The sequence below is a fragment of the Ciconia boyciana genome, chromosome 9, assembly GCF_034638445.1.
Source record: "Ciconia boyciana chromosome 9, ASM3463844v1, whole genome shotgun sequence".
Lineage (NCBI taxonomy): Eukaryota > Metazoa > Chordata > Aves > Ciconiiformes > Ciconiidae > Ciconia > Ciconia boyciana.
In genome coordinates, this window is record NC_132942.1 from 35,403,422 (window position 1) to 35,427,619 (window position 24,198).

Genomic DNA, 24,198 nt, shown 5'->3' on the forward strand with positions numbered 1-24,198 from the left:
AGTACTTCTTGAAGTAAATAAAATAATTCTTCTTCTGGATTCTCAATCAAGAAATGAGACACACTGATGTCAAATATTTCCAAAGATGTAATTTTTATTTACCGTTTCTTCAAACAGAGAAAACCTACTTTCTATTTTAATTTTTTTCTTCTGGAAGCCCTTCCATATTGGTTCTAAGTTATTTAAGGTATATCATGAAATGAAAAGAATACTTGAAATCTTGATTTTTTTTTTCTAACATCACTGGCAATTATTATTACTTTGACTACCTGCATAGCTGACAGCCACGCCAGGAACACTACCTGCAGTTCTTCATTAGAGATTTGTTCTGTTACTTAGTAAGATAAAAACTAAGTCAACAGCAGCATAAAATTCATCCCATCTCATTGTAGCTTACAGCTGAGGATGTCTTATGGCTGTCAATGGTGTGTGTGTGTGTGTGTGTGGAGGGGGAAGTTGAGAAGACTGTGATTTGAAGCTCAATTAAAGGAGGGGAAGGGAAACAATGTACTGAACTTGCATTTTATGTTATTCATAAAGAACTACTTAGAGAGATGAGAAAATTAATTTTGGCTTTGGACACAAGCACCAGGTGTATTTTCCCGGTCCATCAGATTTAGCTCCCCTTCTGGTTTGTAAAGATGTTTCTTAAATTTTTTTTTTAAATTGTAAGAGCATAAAAATGAAAACAAATGAAAAGAAGAAAAAGAGGGATTAACAAAACTGCGACGAGAGAAAAGTTGGTGACTTCTTTTAGGGCTTGGGAAAAACGTATCACAGGCCAGTGATATGGCCTGGGAAAAAAATGCATTCTGCCAACACCTCCCTTATAGATAAAGCAGGCTGCAGTGCTGCTGTCTTTTTGATCAAGAGAAGAAATCCCACGCCAATGACTGTTTCCCCTGACAGACTGCTTGTCCTTTTTAATGTTACATGAGAGCACCAGTCTGAATTTCCCTCCCCTCAGAGCTAGTACCACTACCACTGATTAGAGATGCTGGTCTGCCTAGGGGTACTCACTTCTTTGGCCAAGGCTGTTTAACCTGTTGTGCTCCTTTTATTCCCTACCTTCTCCTTTGGAGATAGAAACTTTGCCTTTTTTATGGATCTTACAGTATGCTCATTCTCCTGACAGAGCTTCCTCTAAATTGTTCAGTAATTGGCCCATCATAGAGAGGTTCAGCTCTTGTTATGCTCCTGGCTTTGCAAGAGACTGTCATGCTCAAAAAGACTGGAGAAATATCTCTTTTATTGATAATTAAAACACTACATTTCCATGCTGCTAAAGCATGGAAATCACTATTTACGGTATCTTCTACTTTTGCACATACAGTTGCAGAAAATCTCATAATTGTCTTCATTTGCCTCCCCGTACAACACTACTGTTCTTTGTCCTTTTGTTTGCCGAGATAATTATAATACTAAAATTACTACAAACAGAATAACAAAAGCAACTGCAAAACTAGCAGTGGAAATAGGTCTACTGCACTACCTCCTTCAGATAGCTAATCCACGGGCCCTGCTCAAAGCTCATCATAAAAATGAGAGGGTGAATTAGGGTAAGATTTCCCAAAGTGGTTCAAAGGCCTAGGAGTCTGACTCTTAATGACTTGGGACTCTCAAATCACTTACGGTTTCCACACACAATCTTTATAAAAGTTTAACTTAGTTTTAGTTAACTATGTGAAATATGTGTGCATGGATTCACTCATGCTTGGAAAAGTGCCGATATGAAACTAACTTACCAGTTAGTGAAACTGCCCCATGAAACTAACTCCAGATTCCCGCAAAGTGGTACCAGTTAAAAAAGGTATAAAAATAGTAATTATATTCAAATCAATGGCACTTCACATAGACCAAAAAGCGAGATTTTGCTCTGAAGACAAGAGGAAAAGAAGGGAAAAAAACCCAGTTTGATTGATAAGTCATGGAGACAGTCATGACAATGTTATCACCACAGTCCCTCTAGACTGTAAAAAATTTCCTTAAGTTGTTCCCATTTTTTAACTTGTCTACTTTTCTTTTTGACTGTCTCTCCCATTGTCTATATTAAAAAAAAAAAACAACAAAAAAAAACAGTTTAAAAAAATATGCCAAGGTCGGGGAGTTGTGATCTGCAGTACTGCATGATGCCCTTCCCTTCCTATTGCACCTCCCCTGCAGCAACTGGCTGCAAGCCTGTAACTTGAAGGCAAGCAGTAACTAAGTAACTAATAAATAAGGAGTATACCACTAAAGTAAACAGTACCCTAGCTATAATTAGCTAGCACAGACAAGCTGCTGGTGGTAGATGTCTCTCCGAGTTCCCTCAGGCCCTCTCCAGCCCAACTCCCCCACAGAATCCCTTTAACCAGCATGCTCCTGTTTGACTCCAGGCAAAACAAAAACAAAAACCCCTTTTTTCCTAGTCACTCACTAGAAGAGAGTATGTAACAAAACGAACACCAAGACGAAGATCCCACTATCAGATATTTTTACTATATTATTTCTTTGAAAGCAAAATACAGCCTGTAATATTCAAGACACGTTGGGAAACTTCATAAACCTGCATTTAACACACATTGATAGTCCCAAAGACTTTTGTGGTCAAACAACATGAGACTTTTCAAAAGCGTGTGATGTGCCAATTTCCAGAAGGAAAACCTTGTTTTTACCATTGAAAAAAAGAGAAATAAAGCATTTCCTACATCAGAATCAGTTACGTCTTAGCAAACCTGAGTTCATGCAGTAGGAAACACGATGAGATTGACAGGAACACTGACATACACAGCGATCCAACAAAAGCTTATTACGGGTAATTAAGGTTCTACACGAGGCATGTTACTAACTTCAAACAAACTAACCACTGTGCTTAAAGTTAAGCATGTGCACATGCCCTTGCAGGTTTGGAGCTCAAACGCTTAACTTCTTGTGAATGTGGCCAAACAGGACCCATTTTACTCTCTCTCTTACAAAGAAAGGATGTGCAGTACACACTGCTCATGTAAACTTGTAAACAGCTTTTAACAAAGCTGAAAGGCTACTTTCAGCTCAAAGTTTAAATAATTGAGCCACACCTTTGAATGTTACCATTGGCAAATTTTAGCCAAATTATAAAAGAGGAATGTGGACAGTAGGAGACTGGTCAACATAGGTGGAAGAAGTGTGAACAACCATTTCCAAATTAAACAAGCGTTTGCTCAAAATACTCTTACAATACAGAATAGATCATAGGGACTAAAAACACATCACGTCCATTGAACAGCAAAGTTCATCACAATAAATTTGCCTGCACCACAAACTGCTGATATTGTGTCATTTCATAATTACATCACTTACGAAACCTGTAGTAGGGACCTGACTCTAAAATTTGTGCACATATACATATGAATAATATATACACATGAAATATCCCAAACTGATAAAGAAACCATTCAGACTTACAGTACAATCTTGGAAGACTTGTATCTGGTAAAAGGAAACCATGAAAGGCCTGTCTTCATTCCTCTTTCTTAAACACTGAGCTTTTTTTCCGATTAGAGCTACTTAAAATGAAGGGATAATTTTTTACTACACATAATAAGACAGCAAGTTCTAAATGAACTGTTTATCTGTCAGGCTTTTTTTTTTTTTTAATTCAAGAACCTCTCCTTTTCTTATCAACAGAATATTGTAAGGCAACGTTCAACTGTATCGTAATACATAGTGGTGGCAAGATCCATTTAAGGAGCATCAACACAGAGTTCCTGCAAGACTTTAGAAAGCTTGCACAGATAACTTCACATTTTCAAGAAAGAGGAGCTTGTCTGATTATTTCAAACTGTTTTCTCTGTATCTTACATTATGAAATGTAAAAGAGACTCCCCGATAGATTTAATTACCCCATAAGAAGAGGGTCTCTGAAATAGTCAAGACTTAACAGAAGCAGAGTTTAGATACTGTTGTTTGGGAGGGGGACTTGGACAACGGTTAGGTTCTACAATTTACATCAGGTAAAATAACAAAAAGTTCTCTTCAGTACTTCTAGGTAAGGTGTTTACATTAGAAGCTGGCAACAGGATTCCCTTGAACTTCAAGCCTGTTTGCCTAAAGGCTCAGGGTAAACTAAAATGTTAAATTACTGTTACACTAATTGTCACTCTTTGTATGACCAATATATTACTTGACTTCCTGTAAAGAATCTGGCTGGAAATATCCAAAAATGGGCATCCTAATAAATTTCAAGTTCTTTAGACTTGTTCAAAACCTCAGCTTCAGTAAAGGATTTTTTAGCCAAGAAGAAAAGAAATTATTCCACAAAATTTATCTGGCATTGAATGGGATGGAAGGGAGAAGGAAATTAATCTATTTGATGATTCATCTGACTCTTATAGAGGAGGATCAATTAAAAGACAAGCATTGCCACTTTAAGATACAGGTCTAAATCTTTCCATGTATATGTTGAAAAGTTGCACCTTGGAAATTTTCTGGTCAGGTTTTAAAAATTATTTTCACTGACATGTAAAAATGTCATAGCACCTTGGGCCTTACCTTCTGAAGTCAATGGAGAGACTAAAGTCAATTTTGACAAACCCTCAGCTAGACCCTTTCAGACTTTCTTTCTCTTAGTCTTATCAGTTTTATTTAGCCAGAAGAAAGAAAAATTCTGGAATAATAAGTGTCAGAAAAAGAGAGGTTGCAAAATATATTTTATCCTTCAGTGTCTGAAAATCAGGAAGACAAATGGAGAAGACAATTGAAAATACAGAAAAAACAAACACCAAAACAACCTCCAAACAAAAACCAAACTCACATACCCTCTGTCCCCACAAATCCTCAAGGTAGCTGCCTTTTGCAAGAAGAAAAATAATGCTCTTTCACAGTAACAGCAGCAGACCTCTATAGGGATTGACAAATAATGGATGAACTATTAACTACTCAAAAGTAATTTTGCCAAATTCTCATTTTCCACGCTAATAAGCTGCACACACTCTATTTATAAAGTATCCATAAATAAAAAGATTGTATTTAATATTACCACATTGATAAAATTATTTTCTTTTTAAAAATGCAAACTTTTTTTTTCCTTTTTTTTAACCAAGGAGGAGGATTTTAATTTAAAAAAACCAACAAAACACTATTTAAGACTCCAGTAAGAAACCTTTGAAAAGCAGAGAAAGAAATGCTCTCACGGTCTCCTTCTGTGTGCTAGATCAACACCATGCAGTCAGGTGGGATCAACTACCATTTCCATCTCCCAATGAAGTAAAAATCAAATTTGTCTTGGCCAATAAGGAAAAATGATTAATATCATTGAACCCCTGTCAGAATATTTTGTGTTACATAGATCAAAGGAATACATACCATATGCAAACCTGTTCTACTAGTAAAAAAGAATGTTTTTGCTGGCACAGAGCCACTTTATATTTTGTTGCACTGCTGCCTGGCTTTTTCCTCCTGTCAACTGAGATCCATGCAAAATTGTTCTACTGCCTCCTGACTCACTGTCTCTATTCCGGCCTGTTTGCAGCAGGCACAGAAATGTGCTTCTATACATTCACTCCAAATTAGAATTTTTAATCATCAATGTAAACATAGCATTATCCATCATCTTTAGTGCCTTCCTACTTTTTACTGTTAAGTCTGTAAAATGCATTACAGTAATGTTTACAAACCTTGTTTCACAAAATAAAACCAGAATTCTAAAAAAAATAGAATTTGTTTGTCATGGGCTAAAACACAGTTTGAAATTAAATTTTTAAAAATGGAAATTCATCATTGGGGCAATTTATTTTTAAATTGAAATCTAATTTATTTAAGAATGAGAAAAATAGGTGCAACTATTAATTAGGAGAACATCTATATAGTCTTTCAAAAGACTGATTTTCAAATAGATATTAACACATTTCTTGGGAATTATTTTAATATTTATTTGACTTTTGAAAACAGGATGTAAAGCGAGCCAGAGAAGCTGAAGCTAAACTTGAGATTTTAAAAGATTCATATAGTACTATGCATGTAATTCCATAAAAAAATTATAAGGACAGACTCTTTAACTTTCTTCTGTCTCCTTGAAAATTCAAACCCATATATTTGACTGATAGTTTTGGGATACCTCAAATGAAATCATAACTGTCAGCAGCAGTGACATCCTACACCAAAACAGGTCTGAGATAACCACTGCATTCTATCATGTCAGTGATACATGGAGCAAAGAGTGCTTGAAAAGGCAATGATACAATAAATCATAAAAATTCCTCCTGTTCTGCTGTTAGTCTAGAGGTTTAAAAGCGCAAAAAACAAGCTTTAACTTCTTGGACCATAAACACTTGCAAAAGGTGTTCTGGTCTATTGTATCTGCTTTCATATAACTCAAGCTTAACAAGTGTAAAAGATCTTTAGATTCCAGTGCTTTCTAAACATATCTTGACCACTTAAAACAAAAAGTAATTTATCAAGAGCCAACTATACAGTATGAAGACCAAGCTGAGACTTGAGTTGTAGAACAAGTCATTCCAAGGATCTTTCAAAGTGGATGCCATAAAATTACCTTGGTTCCAAAAAGGTGAGGGAATAGCCTAAAGATTTGCTCAGAGCATGGCAATCCCACTGACTGGTGTTTTTCCCCCAAAATAAAAGACTATTCACCGGTTCCAATTCTTCCAGGTCTGTCAGAAGCAGTTATGCCTCACAGTTACGTTGGCTGATTCATGAACTTCTAAATCTGCATGATATTCTTTGAGTAGACACTTTGGAGAGAACCCAGTGCATAACCTTTCTGCAACAAAGGCTTCTGCAAGACACACTATACATCTAATTTTGTTTAAAAGGGCAAGAAAGGAAGGAAACAAGGCCAGGTGTTCCAAGAGACAGCTCTGTCATACTTTTTTTATCATGTTTGACCCATTCCAAAGTGAAAATTACCTAGTATCCTGATTTCTTCTTAGTATTGTTAAAATATTAACAATGGATTTGAGGAACATTTGCAGGGGTTGCTGAAATGTCTATGGATAACCCAAGCATGAAGTGAGAATGCCAGCTGTAATGTGTGCAAACAAATTAATCACGTTCAGTCCTGGATAACTAAAAAGAGGCTGTAGTCAAAAGTACTTTTTTCCAACTATGTCATAGTACCCAAGTGCCCCCCCAAATAATCATGAATTAATCCTTACATTTCCACTTAGAAATTAGGAATCACTAGTAGTATAAAGATCTGATAGAGAGGAATATTAAGTAACTTTTCTATGTCTGCATTTGGAAGTCTCTGGTGTAACACAGGTTTCCAGGTCTGAAACCAGAATCTTAATCATGTTTTATACAAAACCTTAACATGAAAACAGCTTTAAAATGTTCAAATTATACCATCTGAAAGATGAATTTAATTAAAAAATGTGGTGCCTTGTACCCAAAATACATTTCACAATCACTTAGTAATTAGCTTTTCTCTACACAAAACATCACTGTTTTAACTGTAGTTGTTTTGGGACTTTCCAGGTCTGCAAGAACATTATCTTTCTTGACTAATATAATGGTTGGAATACACTGGATGAGAAAAGACACAAAATATCAGATCTCCCTTAAGTGCTGGCCCAACATATGGTCTTGCAAATTGTGGAAGATGGTGTTTGGGATAGTTTGCTGAATATCCTTAAGATGACTGCTCTTCCACTATGTGAGAAAGAGGGTTTTTTCTTATCCCTAAAATGACTGTCTTCAATAAGCGGTGATTCACTGAACTAGCCCTGAGGCTGCCTTTGGAAGCTCAGTATTCAAAAACCATCTGTGCCAGCAAGTACCAGGAGAGGGCTTTCACTTGATATTTAAACAAATTATACCCTCAGATATTTCAAACATATACTCTATATTTATGTATTTTGGGATACTAGCCATAGGTCTTGATGAAAAGCCAGATTATTTAATTATTATTATTATTAAATACAGAAAAATAGTTGCATTCCACCTCTACACTTTAATTCCATTGTAAAAAATGAGGGACTTCAAAATACCCAAATTCTGCATTCTTGCCACCTTAGCACTACTCAAATATTTAACTTGTAAAGTTACCTGATCTAGTCTTGTGATGGTTAATGCTTTTCCTAAAGCTTTAACACTTACAATTACATGAAAATATCTATTTCATAAACAAAACCAATTTTTAATCCTAATTCTTAAAAGCCTTACAATTCAAGAAAAAAGCTTGAAAATGTGAACTGAATAGATTCAAAATCCATAAGGTGAACAAAAGCAACTCAAAATTTATTATTTTTAATCTGATATTAGAGGTGCTTAAGGATACTAACTAAAGAGCTTAAGTGGTTGCTGTCTTCCCTTTCCTGTATGTCATCCACTGCCCTACCTTCACCATCCACTGCAGTGTACCAACACAAGCATTAACAGGACCCACACAGCAAATAAGAATTAGGCAGTACTGCTGCTAAATGCATAACATGGTTCAGGAGTTAGATACCTAACTTGATAACCATGCATTACATTCCAAAAAGCAGTAACGTTTAAAATATATTTTCCAATAATTTTGGCTAGTATCATTACATAAATTTAAAAAACTGTAAAATTCTGCAAATGCAATATTTTCAACTCTGCAAGGCAGAAGAAGCTGAATTCTTCCAAAAGTATCTCATTTCTCTTTACACCTTCTCTTTCACTCTTGATCTAAACCGCATTATAATAATAAGCAGGCTGAATTACTGATGAGCTTCTGGCTGCTACAGAGGTAGCTGTGTTTCTAGCAGATTATCTAAAATACGAGAAGACAAGAAAGGTACTAAAAAGAAAGCGAATGAAGAGCAGGTGATCTCAAGTTTGCTGCCTCTGCCTTGTTGTAAGTTTCTTTTCCAGTGCTCACTGGGCTCTAGGCCAAACTACTTCAGCAAGCTAAGCAGAAACTATTCACTTTTTATTGTTGTTAGGTTAGTTTTCTGCCAATTTATCAAATGGAAATGGCTTAGCACAGGGTACAAGAAGAGCCAGAGCCAATGAAAGGCAAGGGGCAGGAATGCACTGCTAGGGATTGGTATAGAGATCACAGTCAGATCAGTTCAGGCTACTGTGTAATCACAGTCTGAAACTAGTTACACATTTGGTGGCAGTGTTATTTGAGGACGTCTCGCCCATGCTCATCCACTTCTCTATAAAATCGTTTTTCCCCATTTTTTGGAAAGGAATTTTTTATATGGCTGCACGAAGTGAATCAAAGAACATATATGATGGAAAAATAACCTCACCCCAAAACTGCTAATTTTCCATCTCCCCAAGTACTAGTACAGAAGAGGCAAATGATGGGCCTGGCCTCGGTAACTTAAACTAATCCTGCGATCTGAAAAAAAGTCTATTTAGCTATGGCTTGAAAAGAAGCAAAGAAGTCCAAATGAGCCCTGGCAATGTGAGACAGAGAATAAGTTTAAAGAAAACACTCTTGAACAAAGTGCTGGTGGAAAAATATTTGCAATTATGAGCACAAGCTTTCACATTTATAAAAGCTGTATAAGAGCTGTTTCTCTGTATACAACAAACACTACTTGATCACAGAAACACTAAGCTTTTCCATCAACTTTTCTCTTAAGCAAAATAACCATCACTGCTCCCTAAATTGACCTCCTGCTCAGATCAAAAGGGTATTATTAAAAAGATCCAATTATCCAGAGAGAAATCGTGAGCTAGTATTTCTATTGAACCAAGAAGTTGGACTGAAATCCAACACTTCTCATTGAAAAAAATGGCCAATGCAACTAAGTAAAATATCAAACAAGAGTTAGTTCAGTAAAGGAAAAAAAATGTAACATGCAGGGGTGGGATGATTTGTAAATGATATCTCTTTGGATCAGCAAACATGCAGTGTCCCAGCTGCAACAAAAGCAGACATATATGTCAAAAAAGATTAATGACGAGACCAGCAACTTCACTGACAAAAACTGGACGTTCTGACAAAAAAAAGGGCAGGCCAAGAAAGCTCTTGCCAAGTCAGACCTTGCAAACAGAGATTATCTTAAGAAGCTTAGAAATTGCTTAGAGAAATCAGAGGGTCACAGACCATGGTGGAAGTCAGACATCTGAAGGTGGAATTGGGCTAAGGGGATGTCTGTAAGACAGGACAGAGTCTTATAATAGTTTTCTACATTGTTTATAATCTCCAGAAATCCAAAGAAGAGAAATCAGATAGTCTTAGACAAACAATGCAAATTTCCAGTACCTTTTTAGAGTGAAACATTTTTGAGGAGTTGAGTTTATTTCTGCATCGCAGCCCTAATGAGTAGCTCAGAAGAATAACAGAGAGTTTCTAGCAGCCAACCTGCATGACACAGCTTCTACAATGCTTTATTATCCTATCCCCAGAAAATACATTGACTAATCCAGATACAGTATCCAAGTCCTTGAAATCAGCTTGCAGCCAGGCACCAATGTGAGTTGGCCAGGATGGTTAGAAGCTAAGAGGAGAGGGATGGGAGCAATTCAGTCTGAACTGGCAGAAGATCCACACAATTCATGACTCCAGGAAATCCATGTATCGGCAAAAACTTCGAGGATAATTTAGCAATTGAATAACACAGAAGTTCAGCAAAATTTGGACTAGGGGAGCAACAAAAGGAGGCAAAAATCTCCCAAAGCCTTTGGAATTTGCCACAGACCTTTATCTTTCCTTGAAGCAGTGTGCCAGGAGAGAAAGGAGCTTCTAGAAAGAGAAGGAAACTGTTCACCATAAATCCATTCAGGCATACAGCTCTGAATAAAATGTTTTGCCAAAGGTGACCACAATTTGGGTCATCAAACTATAAAAGCTTAAAAAAGGATCATTTTTAAAAGGGGTAATAGACAATAAAAATTAAATTCTGATACTTAGGACAAAATACTCCTTTGGTCAAGTAAAGACAAGTGGGGAATGTACATTTGTTAAAATCTGAAGGGATCCATGTATTATTAGAAGGTTCAAATTATTTTTAAATGAATCCTGTGTGAAAGCCAATGCTATCACTATCCAACTGAGCTTCTAATGAAAGCTTCTTTTGGCTTGTTGCTGCAGGATTTCTTACAGGTGCATACAGAGGAGAACAGAATGCTTTACTGAATGCAAGACAAGGAGGGAGACCGAAAGGAAGGGAATGTAAGAGGACAACACAAAACCCAGGAAGCTCCCTCAGTCTGAAACTAATTTGACCAGAAAACGGGAGCACCTCCTACATATCTGAAGTCGTAAGTCAACTTTAGAATATAAACAAGACCACTTCTATTCCTAGCTCAGCCCATTCCTTAGCACTAATCTTAGCACATGAAAAGAGAGACAGAAGTCAGATAAAAGCTATCCAAAATGGGAAACAAAAAGGCCTTTGGAAAGGCCTGGCATTTAGACAGTCAAACGTCTGAGCCAAAACTGTTAGTTATTCAAAACAAAAATGTTTGCATTTTCCTCAGAACAGACATATAGTAGGGAAAATTACTTTGACTCCTATTGTGTAGGCATATTTAGCAGAAACAAAAGAAGCCCAACTATATCTGTACTAAACAACACAGTACTCTCTAAGAGTTATCCAAGGTAATGCAGCTATGTTACCCTCGTTCTCCACCTTGGTTAACATATCCTGCTTTTGAGGATTTTGCATTGCATTGTGTAGTATAGCTACTTCTCCATTTAAGGTAACAGGAGAATCACACTAACAAGTCTGATTCTACTTCTAAAGCACAGTATTCTTATTAAAATAACATACATTTTAGAATGATTACAAACTCGTCTTTGCAGTTGCAGGAGACAACCAGCCATTCTGTAAAAAGTTTTGACACATATTCATCACAAAACCACACTTACTGGTATTACTACAAGCTCTTGGTCCAAACTAAGCAATGCTGCAGTTATGTTTTTCCGGATATTGCTTCATGCCCTACTGTTTCCTGTTTTCCTTTGGATTATGCAGAGGAGAAAACCAGTATAAAGGCAGTGAGCATTTTTAGGGGGAGACCTATACCTCAGGTTTAACTTCTTTTTAAAATACTCTTTAAATATCTGTTTAAAGTTAACACTTGAAAAATAAAACTAAGAGAGAAGATGTCATTTTAACTGTGGCAAAGTAAGATAAACTGGACTCACAGTCCTTCTAATTTAGTAATTTGTATCACCTTTTCCAAGTTACACAGTTCACTGAAAATATTGGCATGTAGCATCTCTAGTTATTCCTACTAGGTTTTGAAATAATCAGTTCTCTTATTCTGTGTATAGACATATACCTCTCCTCCTATAGTAAGTAGTCCAGGTGAATCAAGCTTCCGTTTCTTCCGGGGACCGATAGCTGCCAATGCAGTTAGATTGGCATCCCTCTGCCTCATTTGTGCAAGTTCTTGTTGCTGCATCTATTAGAGAAAGAAAAAACTCTCTTTAGTTTTTATTCTGTAGTCATTTCTAAAAGTTATTCTCAGACTTGTGAGCATCAGGTAAAAATCACACATGAGCAATCCCTAACAGTACTTTGCTGTTCCTAGAAATGCCATTTTAGCAGCTCAAGCATGCAGCCTTGCAGTAGAGTAATAAAGAAGATACAGAAGTTCTCTTTACTTCCCATAGGATTTCTGCTTCCAAATAACTCAATCGTTTTTGAAAACTCCATCCTTGTCCTTGAAAACTGCCTTAGCCAGTAAGTACTATACACTAACTACACATCTCCAGTTTAAGATTAATATGAAGAGTGTAAATACAAATTCAAATCCCCAAAAAATTTCTCAAACATTTTCTTTCATCTCAGATTTTGAATATTTAAATATACTTGATATTTGCTTCCAAAAAAATTTATATCTAAATGAATAAAACACCTCTATCTAAACATTAGCAGAAGGTAATGCTAACACAGAAATCCTACAAACTGAATTTACAACTGCTTTCTGGGATTAGGATTTAGGTAACAACACATTTAACTAGTTTGAGGCTAAGAAAACAACCTGCCAGCTGCATTACATAACAGTGTGGCATGCTACAGAAAATAAAAGCAAATACTCGGGCCACCACATGATGAAGACGTAAGATTGCACATTCATTATAACCTGTAGAATCCTTTTAGAGAGTTAATGGTAAGAGACATATTCCCATGAACAACATTACTTTAATAAACATTCTGATCATCAATACTACACAAGAATAATTGATTAGGTAATGCAGCATATGATGTTAATTAGATAAAAGCATTCATAGCTCTTAGTAATCATTCTTATTAATTTAAAAACTTTAGGTTTGCAAAATCCTTCAGTAAATTCAGAGGAGGTGTTTGTTTTCTAATCTCATTGATGTCATACTTGTTCCCACTTCAACAGAAACGCACAGAACACTACCTCAAGAAATTCAGTAGTGGTAATACAAACATCGTATGGCACAGGCACAATTCTTCATTAAAATAAAACTGAACTGACAAGTGTAGATAGAAGTGTCTCAGCCATTAATTGCATGGGGGCTGCATATACAAGCGGGGCCTGAGCTATCTTGGTCAGTATTAAAAGGAAAGGAGGTTTAAACAAAAAAGTACCAACGTATGGTATCTTTTCTCCATTCACTTCTGCCTAGAAAAAGCAGGTCCACTTCATGCATCCTATTTACTGCATTTTTCACGTTTATTCATTTAGCAATGCAACATATCTTGACATTCTTCAGAAAAAGAAAATTCAGTATATTTAGAGTTTGAAAAAACATTTTTCACATTTTTATGCTATATATTTTGCAGCTTCAGATATTATCATATCTTCAATATAAAATTATCTACAAATACACATCCCATTTATCTACAGGATAAAGGAATTTCCTAAATAGAAAAAAGGAATGTGGAAAAATATCTAAATAATAGTGCAAAGGTCTATACATACTTCTCTTTGCCAACTCATATTAGGTTTTTAGCTCAAATATCTTTGGCTCTCTTCCAGATTAAATGCCAGTTAGACAGACCTGCCCGCTTACCCTTTCAAGGTAGATAGCAACAGTGGTGAGCTCTAATCATTTACAAAGGTCATGATCGGAAGCTAGCCCGTAAGCAGTCATTTAAAATTCGATTGATCCCTATTTGTAGTCAGGGAAAGAAAATGGACATTTCAGCTGTATTGTAATTATGAGGCTTCAAGGCAACTGTAAATAGATGTGCAAATCCAGATACTGGCAAATACCTTAGAGAAGAAATTATTACTATAGTATAACATATATCCAGGAAAGGTTGAAGATAAAACTGCATATAAAAAAAGATCAATCATCTTTTTGCTAATTTGCCATGCTTGCCAGCCTATAAGGGTTATCACAATTATCAGAAGTCTGATGAATATTTAAGCGAGGGCCAACTGGCTTAGAGTGATCTCAGACAAAGTTGTAGAGTGGATGGCTTCACAGAATAAGAAATTTTGCACTGGAGTAAGTATTCGTTTCCTGCGAGGTGCAGGTGAGAAATATAGTCTGATAGATAACTGGTATCATGCAAATGTTATTATATGAGTATCTTATCCAAAGTCACCATTTTCAAACCAACTGTAAGCTAATACTTACTTGGCTCTTTATAATACCTGTACTGCAATATACAGTGCTTGTTTCAACATGTAATATAAGCACATAGTGCCTCTGAAAAGTTGCTCTAAGAACTATAATTTAGTATTTTTTTATTTTTGCACATGCAAATTGTAAAGCAAAACATGGCATTTCGCTAAATTCCACATAGTGGGACAAATCCTGCCCTCACTTTGAAACCTGCAAAGCTTCTGGTGCTGTTTTACCAAGCAAACATGGAATAGATTCAAGAGTCTGCAGAAGGGTTTGCACTCATTTAGTCCTCAGGTTCTTTGTCCTTTCTTTTTTATTCAGTGAGAAGAGCTAAACATAGTTCTTGATATCACATACTAATTTTTGACAAATGTGTTAGCCTAGCACTGATTGCCCAAACAAACGCATAAGATTTTCAACTACCTGTAATTTAGCACATGACAGGAGCTGGGAGCTGGGCTCTGTTCTACTGACACTGGGTGAATACCAGCAAGACCTTTCCCTTCACTTCCCTGTGCCTCTCACCCCGCTTCACCCAGCTTGTCCATTCAGGCTATAAGCTCTCCAGACGTGGATCCTCCTGTACTACGTGCCTTACTTACCATCTAGCCCCGGTGGGACTAACAGACACTACTTTAATACATAAGGAATATGCTGCCAGGTACAAAAACTCCAGACAAAACCACAATAAAGTTTCTGATATTGGTTTTACAGTACACACCTTGGTATACTACAATAGAAAAGAACAACCTTCTTATGTAAATCTTAATGAATGTTGGTCAAAACATATCAAATACATCAAACACACATGCATTATGAGTAAGATCACAGTATCCTGACGTTTTATAAAATAAGGGCTGAAGCGTTGAAATATTTGAAATATATTACACAAATTCTCATCACTCTCTTAAAAATTAGTTATCACTGATCTTTTTTTTTTTTAAAAGCTCATCTGAAGGCAGAGGATCATAAAATTACATTTAAAAATAATCAAAAGAATTATGATCCTGATACCAGTTACCAACAGAGGCATTCATCTGCAGTGGTTAGTCTACTCCAGTTGGTTTAAGGGAACATCTTTGCATACTCACTATTAACTATCAATTTGCTTACAATAAGACACCTTTGCAGTTTATGGATACTTACCAGCAAGACATTGACAAGATTCCTGGATGTTATTTAACATCCCAGAGCAGACTAACCACCATTGTTGGCTTCTTCATATCCCCACTCCAACTTTCTCTTCTTTCCATCTCCAAGTCACATACTTCTGTTTTTTTCATACCCCTACACATCAGATTAGCTGTACCAAATCTCTTTCCTACTCATCATCTGACTCTTCATCAAAAATATTATCCCCAATCATAATCTTTGTTAAAAAAAAAAAAAAAAAAGTATCTTGGCTTTGGTTCAAAAGAAGGGGACACTATACCTCTCAAAGATATTTACACATGAATGTGGCTGGTAATATCTGATCCAACAGGAGCTTTTAAAAATGAATGCCATGGAGATATGAACTATTTTTAATAGTCATAAAACCCGATATGGTTATTGCAGGTATCTTGCAAGAAGTTTAGGAATAGCCAAACAGTTTTGTGGGAGTTGTGTAATTAATGTAGATTTAATTACTCTACTTTGCTGTCAACAGAGATTACTTTTAAGACATACCTCTTGTACCACCAGATGCCAAATGCACGACCCTGACCAGTGGAGGCTCTTTTCCCCAGTATACTCTGGAACCATATTCTCTACATCAAGTGGAAATGACTTTGCAACCAGTTTTGCATACATAGTTCCAAAGTCATCACCCTCTAAATTCTCAGCGCTAAGAATAACGTGAATTAAACGTAGCCATCTTCAATGTTCTGAAATTATGCTTAAAAGTACCTGTGAAACTAAAGCTACTTAAGCTTCTTACTTTACATGATCAATTATATTTTAAAGTAAGAAAGCAGCCTGTTATTACAACATAGTTTATCTTATAACTAAGCCAGTTAATAATTTCTGGATATTTAAACAAATGAAGCACCTGTTAATATCTATACATCCTAATAAAATAAATAAATTTCCTGTTAATTAACATGATTTCGCAGAAATGAATCTAACTCACTACATCAGCCAACAAGATGCAACCGTTGATAGCTGCATTCATTCACACTGTCATTTTCATATTGGACTGCTGACGTGGTATCATTCTTTAACTTGCCTTCATCACAATTAACATGGATATATTTATCAATAGCATATTAAAATTTCTGCCCTCTGGGAAGGAAGCAATGCTTTCAGAACCACACTAATCAACAACAATTAACTTTTTTGAAAGTCAAAATATTTATCTAAAACACAGACAAATATTCCAATATATTATACAAGAAAAATGCTTACAAAGGAGATGCTGTTCCTTGCTCCTTATCTGATCCCAATTTATTTTTAGCATGCCATTTACTTACTGAGAGGTATTTAATTACTTAATGACAACTTTAACTTAAAGAGATCCCTTTGATGAAAAGTACAGTATAAGAATTAGGCACCAATATTATTTCACACAATGAAATTTTCTTATTTGTGACAGTGGCATAACATTAAAACTACAGAAAGAACACTACTTCACTACTTTAATAAAGCAGAGCTAACAATAGAGGTTCTAAAATTTTAATTTGTTTTCCTTAGATCATTATTTGTTATGATACATTTAGGTATTTCAGAAAGAAGTGCCACAAGCCATATGCCACAAGGAAGACAGCTATATGTCTATCTGAAGTATCAACATTAGATCTTAAAATCTAGATTTAATAGTTTTCAAAAACCAAGAACACACTTATTCATGGCATGCTTTGTAAATAATTTTGCAACAGAAACCAAGCATTTACTTTAAGCCTTTTTCACTTTAAGCATTTTCTGCACTACAAGCCATTGTGAGAACAGTCAGTGAGATATTAATAAATAAATAAATATAGAGTGTGAATATATGCTCAGTGAATTTTTTTTTCTTCTTACATTTCTACTTCCACCAGCAGTTGTGGCAGTCCACACAACTGGAAGAAACCACCTGTTTCACAGACAAGTATGGATTCATTTTAAACATTTCTCTAAGAACTAAATCCCCCATCCGTTACTCTAACTAGTATTATAATAACCACAGAGAACAGTGAAGATTATTTTCCACTTTTCTACAAGATCAACTAAAACAAGAGTAAATTCAAGGAAGTTATGTCTAGAGGAATAAATTCTATGGATTTGTTCAAGGTATGAATTTGGTCAGCAAAGACAATTGTAAAACAAATGCTGGATACTTGGTATAAACACCCACAGATCTCAAGTCAAACACCTCCAATCCAGAACATTAAATGGCCTAGCAGTGGCTGTAATCTGTACTGTCAACAGAGAATTCTTCCTCTTCAGTGAGCACAAAAGTGAATCTCTCATGAGAAATAAGACTGTTAATGTCAGCTATGCAAACATCCCAGTGAATCTCGCTTGCTCACCTGAATCCACAGGAAAAGTGAATGTCAAACAGCAAATGAGGCACTGCATTAGTTATCAGAAAGACAGCAGTTGTTCAAAACCATGAGCAAAAAGCATCTTGAAAGGAAGGCAAAATGTGCTCCAAATGGAGGGCAAAACCTAAGCAAACTGAAATTAGCTTTGTTTAAAGCAGAGATGTAGATGGAAAAAGGGCCTGAGCTGTAGCTGCTAAGGGAAATTTCCTTCAATTTCCTACACTAAGAGAAATTTCCTTCAATATGATCAGAAAGCAAGAGGACGACTGGAACTCTAACGCTTCAAGTCTACACATAAATACCTTCAAAAATAGAAGGGAGAAGAGGGAGTGGCACCACATGAGAGAAAGAAAGGTCAAGGAGGTGTTTCTCTACCTACAGGCGGAAATCAGGGATGGTTTTTGGCCTGGAAGGAAAATAACCCAGTGACAGAGAGACAGAGATGATTGCAAAGAAGAAGGAAGAGCTTGAGGAAGTAGTCAAGTATGTTTAAATACTGTCAACATAGGATTTGATAGGGGAATAGAAGCTGAGTTGTAAAATTAAGTTTCTGTAACCACAGAGCCAACTCAGCCCACAAAGAACTAGACTTTGGCTACCTAAAATTCCTAACATAGTTCAGAAATACCACCTAAGAAGAAGAAAAGAGGACAGAGAAGAGGCTAACAGCACAGCAGAAGCTATAAATATCGACAGACTATAAACCGCAATCAAGAATGAAGACAGCCAGGAATGAACACCGAACAGGAAATTGGCAACGGAGAGAGCTAAATGGCAGAAGTGTTTGATGAAAGCAAGATCACATAAACAATGATTTAAGCATTGATTTCTAGCCAATAGGCATCAATGGAGATCCCTCCTAATTCTGTTTGCGATGGATGGTTTAATTCCTGATAACAGGGTCATATGCTGGGAAAGGCTTGTCTTAATTGATGGTTCTGCAACATATATCTATCAGTCTCAGGCAGTGATTACACCCCCTGGAAAAACATCTTTTTTGCTGAGGAGAGCCTGAAATGTGGAACCATTTACACATGTCCCAAGATGTCCACAACAGAAGGTGCCATTAAAAAATGAAACTCGTTAAAAATGCTGGCAGTAACCTCAACAAGTCCAGGACAATGATCAAGAAGGATCAGTACATCAGTGAACTTCAGAGAGATTGTCTTGAAAAACAGATAATGTCTGCAGAATGCCCATGCTAAGCTACCGCCTCTCTTTTGCATTACTGAAGTCTCTAAAGGTCAGCAGAACTCCTACAGAAATAGAACATTGACTGGTAAGAAACTGGTCCAAAGTAGCTGAAGTTTACAAGTGGCACTGCAATAATGCAATACCAGAGAAGTTTTACATGTATAATAGCAAATCATATAGCGGACACATTCTGTGAAACTTTTAAACATTCACAGCTCTGCCAAAATATATCTAATTTTCTTCAATACAAAACTGGATGCTACTTCTCCACAAGCATTCTTCCACAACTCAGTAACAGCTCCAATCATCACTTGCAATGGCTGTACATCTATTTGAAGTAGATCAAGATTTTACTTTACTGAAAAAGGTGTGTGTGGTTTGGGGTTTTTTTTCTTTTTTTCTTCTTTTTTTTCTTTCCCACACACTTTTAACAACAGTCGAAAATTATTGCATAGTGTTTGAAAAAATCACCCTAGGCAAAGACTAAGCTGGGAACATTTCAGCCCCCAAGATGAATGTTTCTCGAAATAATGAGCATCTGAATACAGTTCTAGAACCTTAATTGGGATACTTTTGACCAAGTGTCTTTCTTACAATAGACGCTTATGTTTATTACATCTAATTTCATTATGTTTTAGAAGTTTACTCAAATTTTCCATTAACATTTGCCCTATTACTTTCGACACAATATATGTCAAACTTCTGATACAGAAAATGCCAGGTGCATCCTGCCTTTCATTTTTATTTTTCCCTGAAGAAAAGCCTTAATTGTAATTTTCTCAAGTCATGTACATTACCTAGTTAAATGCAATTTTAAAATAATTATCAGTAAAACTAGAATTTTATCTCCTTACTACTCAAGACCACATACTGTCTGAACTGATTCATATACACTCATAGTCGTAGGTTTAATTTTCTTGGAAGTCTCCCTAAGAGATTGCTCATAGCTTACAAAAAATCAAAAGCATGACAAATTTTGAGTGTGATTTTAGAAAGTATTGTCATTTTTTAGCATATTTTTGTCTCTAGTACTATTTTATTCCCCAAATAGTTTGAAGTTCTTCTCATCCCACTAGTCCCTTTAATCAACTAATGCTTTTTATGGGTATCTATGAACTTCTTTTTGTTAATTCTGTATATTCTTGGTTGGTTGCCTTTTTGATTTTCCAAATACAATGCACTATTTTAGTTTAACTTAAAACCATTTATTTCTACAACTCTCCAACCATCTCTTAAGCTACATATTCCTATCTATAGTATACAACGTATAATAATTACTTTTTTTAGAAAGATATCCCTCAAATTCCTCTGAAAGTTCTACAACGTGGGGTTGGTTTTTTTTTTTGTCCTTCCAGTAACCTTAATCATTACATCTCTTCATCCCTCAAAAACTGCTGTTGGAGCTCCAGCACATTTGGTCTGGTTTTGGTTATACTGTTCCTCAAACAACTTTTCTCCAGTCGCACCAGTTCCAGGCTCTTCTATACTAAGCTGGAGACACCCCTATTTTAAGCCTTGATATTTGTTAGGTCCCATAATGGTGTTTGGTAGATTTACTGAACCAAACACAGATCATTTGAGCAAACAGTTTCTGAGGCACAGACAACTGCCAGGATCAGCATTAGTAGAGCTGGCAGCTTTTTGAGCAGGTAACTTACTTGTAGTAAGATCAGAAAAAGTTCTGAAAGAATTTCCCTAAGATCTATTATTTTATTTTTTGTTATCTGTCTTATTTTGGAGCAACCCAACAATGGCCAATTACAAATCTTCTCAAACTGTTCTTCAAAAGAAACGAGACATACTTGTATAGTATAAATATGACTGGTAAGAATATCAGCCAAAAAGGTTGATGGCTTACTCACAGGCTCCTGAATTCAGGTGCAAGGAACAGAAGAATATCCTCACTCGTGGGGCACTGTCAAGAAAGCCTGGTTAAGACCTTTTCCCAGGCCCTGTGTTAATCTAAGTGGGGGTTTACTATCCTCCCAAGATTTCTAGGATGTTCTCCTTTCCCCCTGAAGTGAGACACTATGTGAGGGCTCCAAAACCAATGCCTTAATGAAGATTAGGGAATATAAAATACAGTGAAAAGCTGTATGAATGACAAGTCATGTCTAGAGTTACAGACTAGAGTTACACAGAGCAGCAAACTTGTTGAGCTGTGGCTTTAGTTAGGGAGGTCTGACAGAAACATGGGGATAATGGGAGCTAACTCAACCAAGAGAAGTGAGGAAATACACTTTGCTTTTTTAAATCATGCACTGGAAAATATGACGGTCAGATGAACCCCACAACCAAGCTTTCTATCAGCTCCCCATGCTTGCCGCTGGAGTGCATGCAGTAACTCCCAGAGGCTATGCTGTCCACTGTAACACAGTGTTAAAGGTTGTATTAGAACATGAATCAACTGCTCTATTTTTCAGATGGTGAAGTATCCCTGAAATAACAATTTTGGAAACACCCTTTAAAGAATCTTTCAATGTATCTGAGTAATACAACAGCTACTCGGATAGTGAAAACTCTCCATGGCCACTACAACTTTGTCTTATTACTATGAGACTCCAATCAAGAATTTTATCTGCATAATCTTTTCAGTGCATGATGAGTTTCGATAGCATAGCATGGGCTTTTGGTACTTTTATTTCTATTCCATCCCTGGCACACACTTGAAATCTGAAATAATTAAGAACCAGTATACCAGAACTGTACCAAAAACACGGGGAAAGTATGTTCTTGGTTAGTACTTCAATGGAATTAACTGAAGACTGAGGTATGTAGAAAGATCTCAGCTTCATGGAAGTGAAGAGCAACAGTATATCATACCATATAATCCAAGTCAGCCTGAAGCATTTTCCCTATTTTTTCCAAAAGAAATATTTCTAATTTTTGGTAAAATTTCTCTGCCTATATGCCATCACCACAAAACTTCAGAAGAGCAGAAATTTTAAGTGCATTTAAAATACTAGTTAATGAGAAATTCTGGCAAGAGGCTTTATTAACTAGATTATTCCAAAAGAAACTGCCCGGATTTTGATACCAGTCCTCTACCAGTCTTATGGGAAATCTGCATCTTGAAACTGCCAGCTTCATTTGAGGAAATGAGGCAAATGTAGCAATCTACTAAAAATCATTTGGCTGTAATAAGAAATTTTAATCCAATAGTTAGAGAGAATGGCATTGAAGTTAATTTCTGAAGTGTCATAAACAGATGGGAAATGTGTAGTGTAGAGACTGGTTGTGCACTTTTAACGCAATATCCTTTTTTGCAGTCTGGATTGTGGTTTGATCAAGTCTAAGTGACATGACAAAAACAATTTTAATTTATTCTGAAACTATATTCAACTAAAGAATACACAATATAGTGAGTATGCTACTCTTTTCAAAAGTGAGAGTTGAGGCAGAGCGGTATCGGGAACAAAAATAGCCAGACGCCCACCTTCTTCTCCCCCTTAAAAGTTGTGGGGGTAGTACTGGGCGTTCACTTGCAAAATGGAAGTTCCACTGGGGATGCAAAACAAGTTCGAAATTTAAATAATCTACATCTTTTCTATTTTAGACTTAACTATAGCAAAACCGCTACTGTTCATTTCTCCTGCAGATCAAGGGAACAACATACCACAGTGTGGGGACAAAATATTTCAAGCAATTTTTCATACACTGACAAGTAGTAAATTAGGGAATCTTGTAAGTACAATACAGTAGTCACCCCCTTCTATTGATCACATATAATTTACATCTTACAAAGATGTGAATTCTTGCATTCTCACTCCACAAGGAAAATCTCAATGATTTATTCATTTCAAATAAAAAATAGAAGGTAGATGAGAAGAATTACTTCACAGGCTGTAGCTTTCTCAGGGCACTAGTGCTAGGCTCTTCTTTCGCACTGCCCGAAGGGCCTTTGTGTGCAAGTCCCTCTAATTAACAAGGTGAATCATGCAGCAGTTCCCTAATTAGTGAACATGACAAGCCAATGGAAACAAGCAGACAGACCTGGCGTACAGATACGATCAACAAAAGGCACAGCAACACACCACTAAAAAAATGTGTATTTCATGTAAATAGTAAGAGAAAGTAAGAGAACTAGCGTAATACCTAATTTCCTTTTTCATGTTTTATGCTTATTCCTCATTTATTGCAGATAAAAATAACGACACAATACTCAAGGTTTCCAACTGCAAGTCACACGACCTCTCCAAAATCAAAGAGTAGCTATCCTACATGAATAAGCACCTGCTTAAGGGGCATTATTTGTTTTCTCTCTTGTTTTTCTGCTTTAAAGAACTGCAGTTACATTAAGCTTAGCACTTTAAGAATCCCTTAATTAATTATATTAAAAATTATTTTTTCTTTAAATCCTTTTTCACCCATAGCTGAAATTAGTGCAATAGTTGCACTATTATTATTGCATTATAGAAATGCCTACATTCCCAATAAGTAATAATTTCTAACTTTTGTATAAGGATAAATAAATAAATAATAAAAGTGAATAATCAAAGAATCAGATTTGCATTAAAAAGGAAATGAGATGATCTAAAATGTACCTCCTTACATTCATCTTCTCAAGTAAAATATTTTTAATCTTTCACTCTTCCTTCTGCTTTTCCCAAAAACACTCTCCCCATCTCCAAAACAACACAATGGGGTTTAGTTCATTTTCAATTTATTGCAAATTGAACCTTTGATTTAGATCTTAATGATCCTCCAACATATTAGAAGTCTAAAATGTGTGTCACCAGCAGCAGAATCTAATTCTTCACAGAAAAATTCCACTATATTCTTTGCTCTCTATTCCTTGGCACATTATAATAAGCCAGGAAAGCTACAGATTATCCCCTCATTACAGGTTCCTCCTCCTCACAATCTTGAAAACAAGTATTTCTGACTTTCCTCTTCTAATTGGCTAAAATTTCCTTATGTTCTAAAATTGATGTTCAAAATACTGATCTCTAAAAAAACCCTCACTTTTCTGACCAGTCCAGTTTTAAAAATATGGGATTAAAATACTGGCCCCTAAATAATAATGTTTCTACACGCCTTTAA

The 24,198-nt window shown here is 36.0% G+C and overlaps 1 protein-coding gene across 2 annotated transcripts in view; it reads right to left on the reverse strand.

The window, feature by feature from the left end:
• The window catches only part of LOC140656696 (transcription initiation factor TFIID subunit 4-like), a 150,344-nt gene that overhangs the window by 34,375 nt on the left and 91,771 nt on the right, over positions 1-24,198 (reverse strand). For both annotated transcript variants that reach the window (XM_072872722.1, XM_072872721.1), the window contains exon 14: positions 12,190-12,312. In XM_072872722.1, coding sequence (XP_072728823.1) covers positions 12,190-12,312 — 123 coding nt within the window. The remainder of the gene's footprint in view (positions 1-12,189; positions 12,313-24,198) is intronic.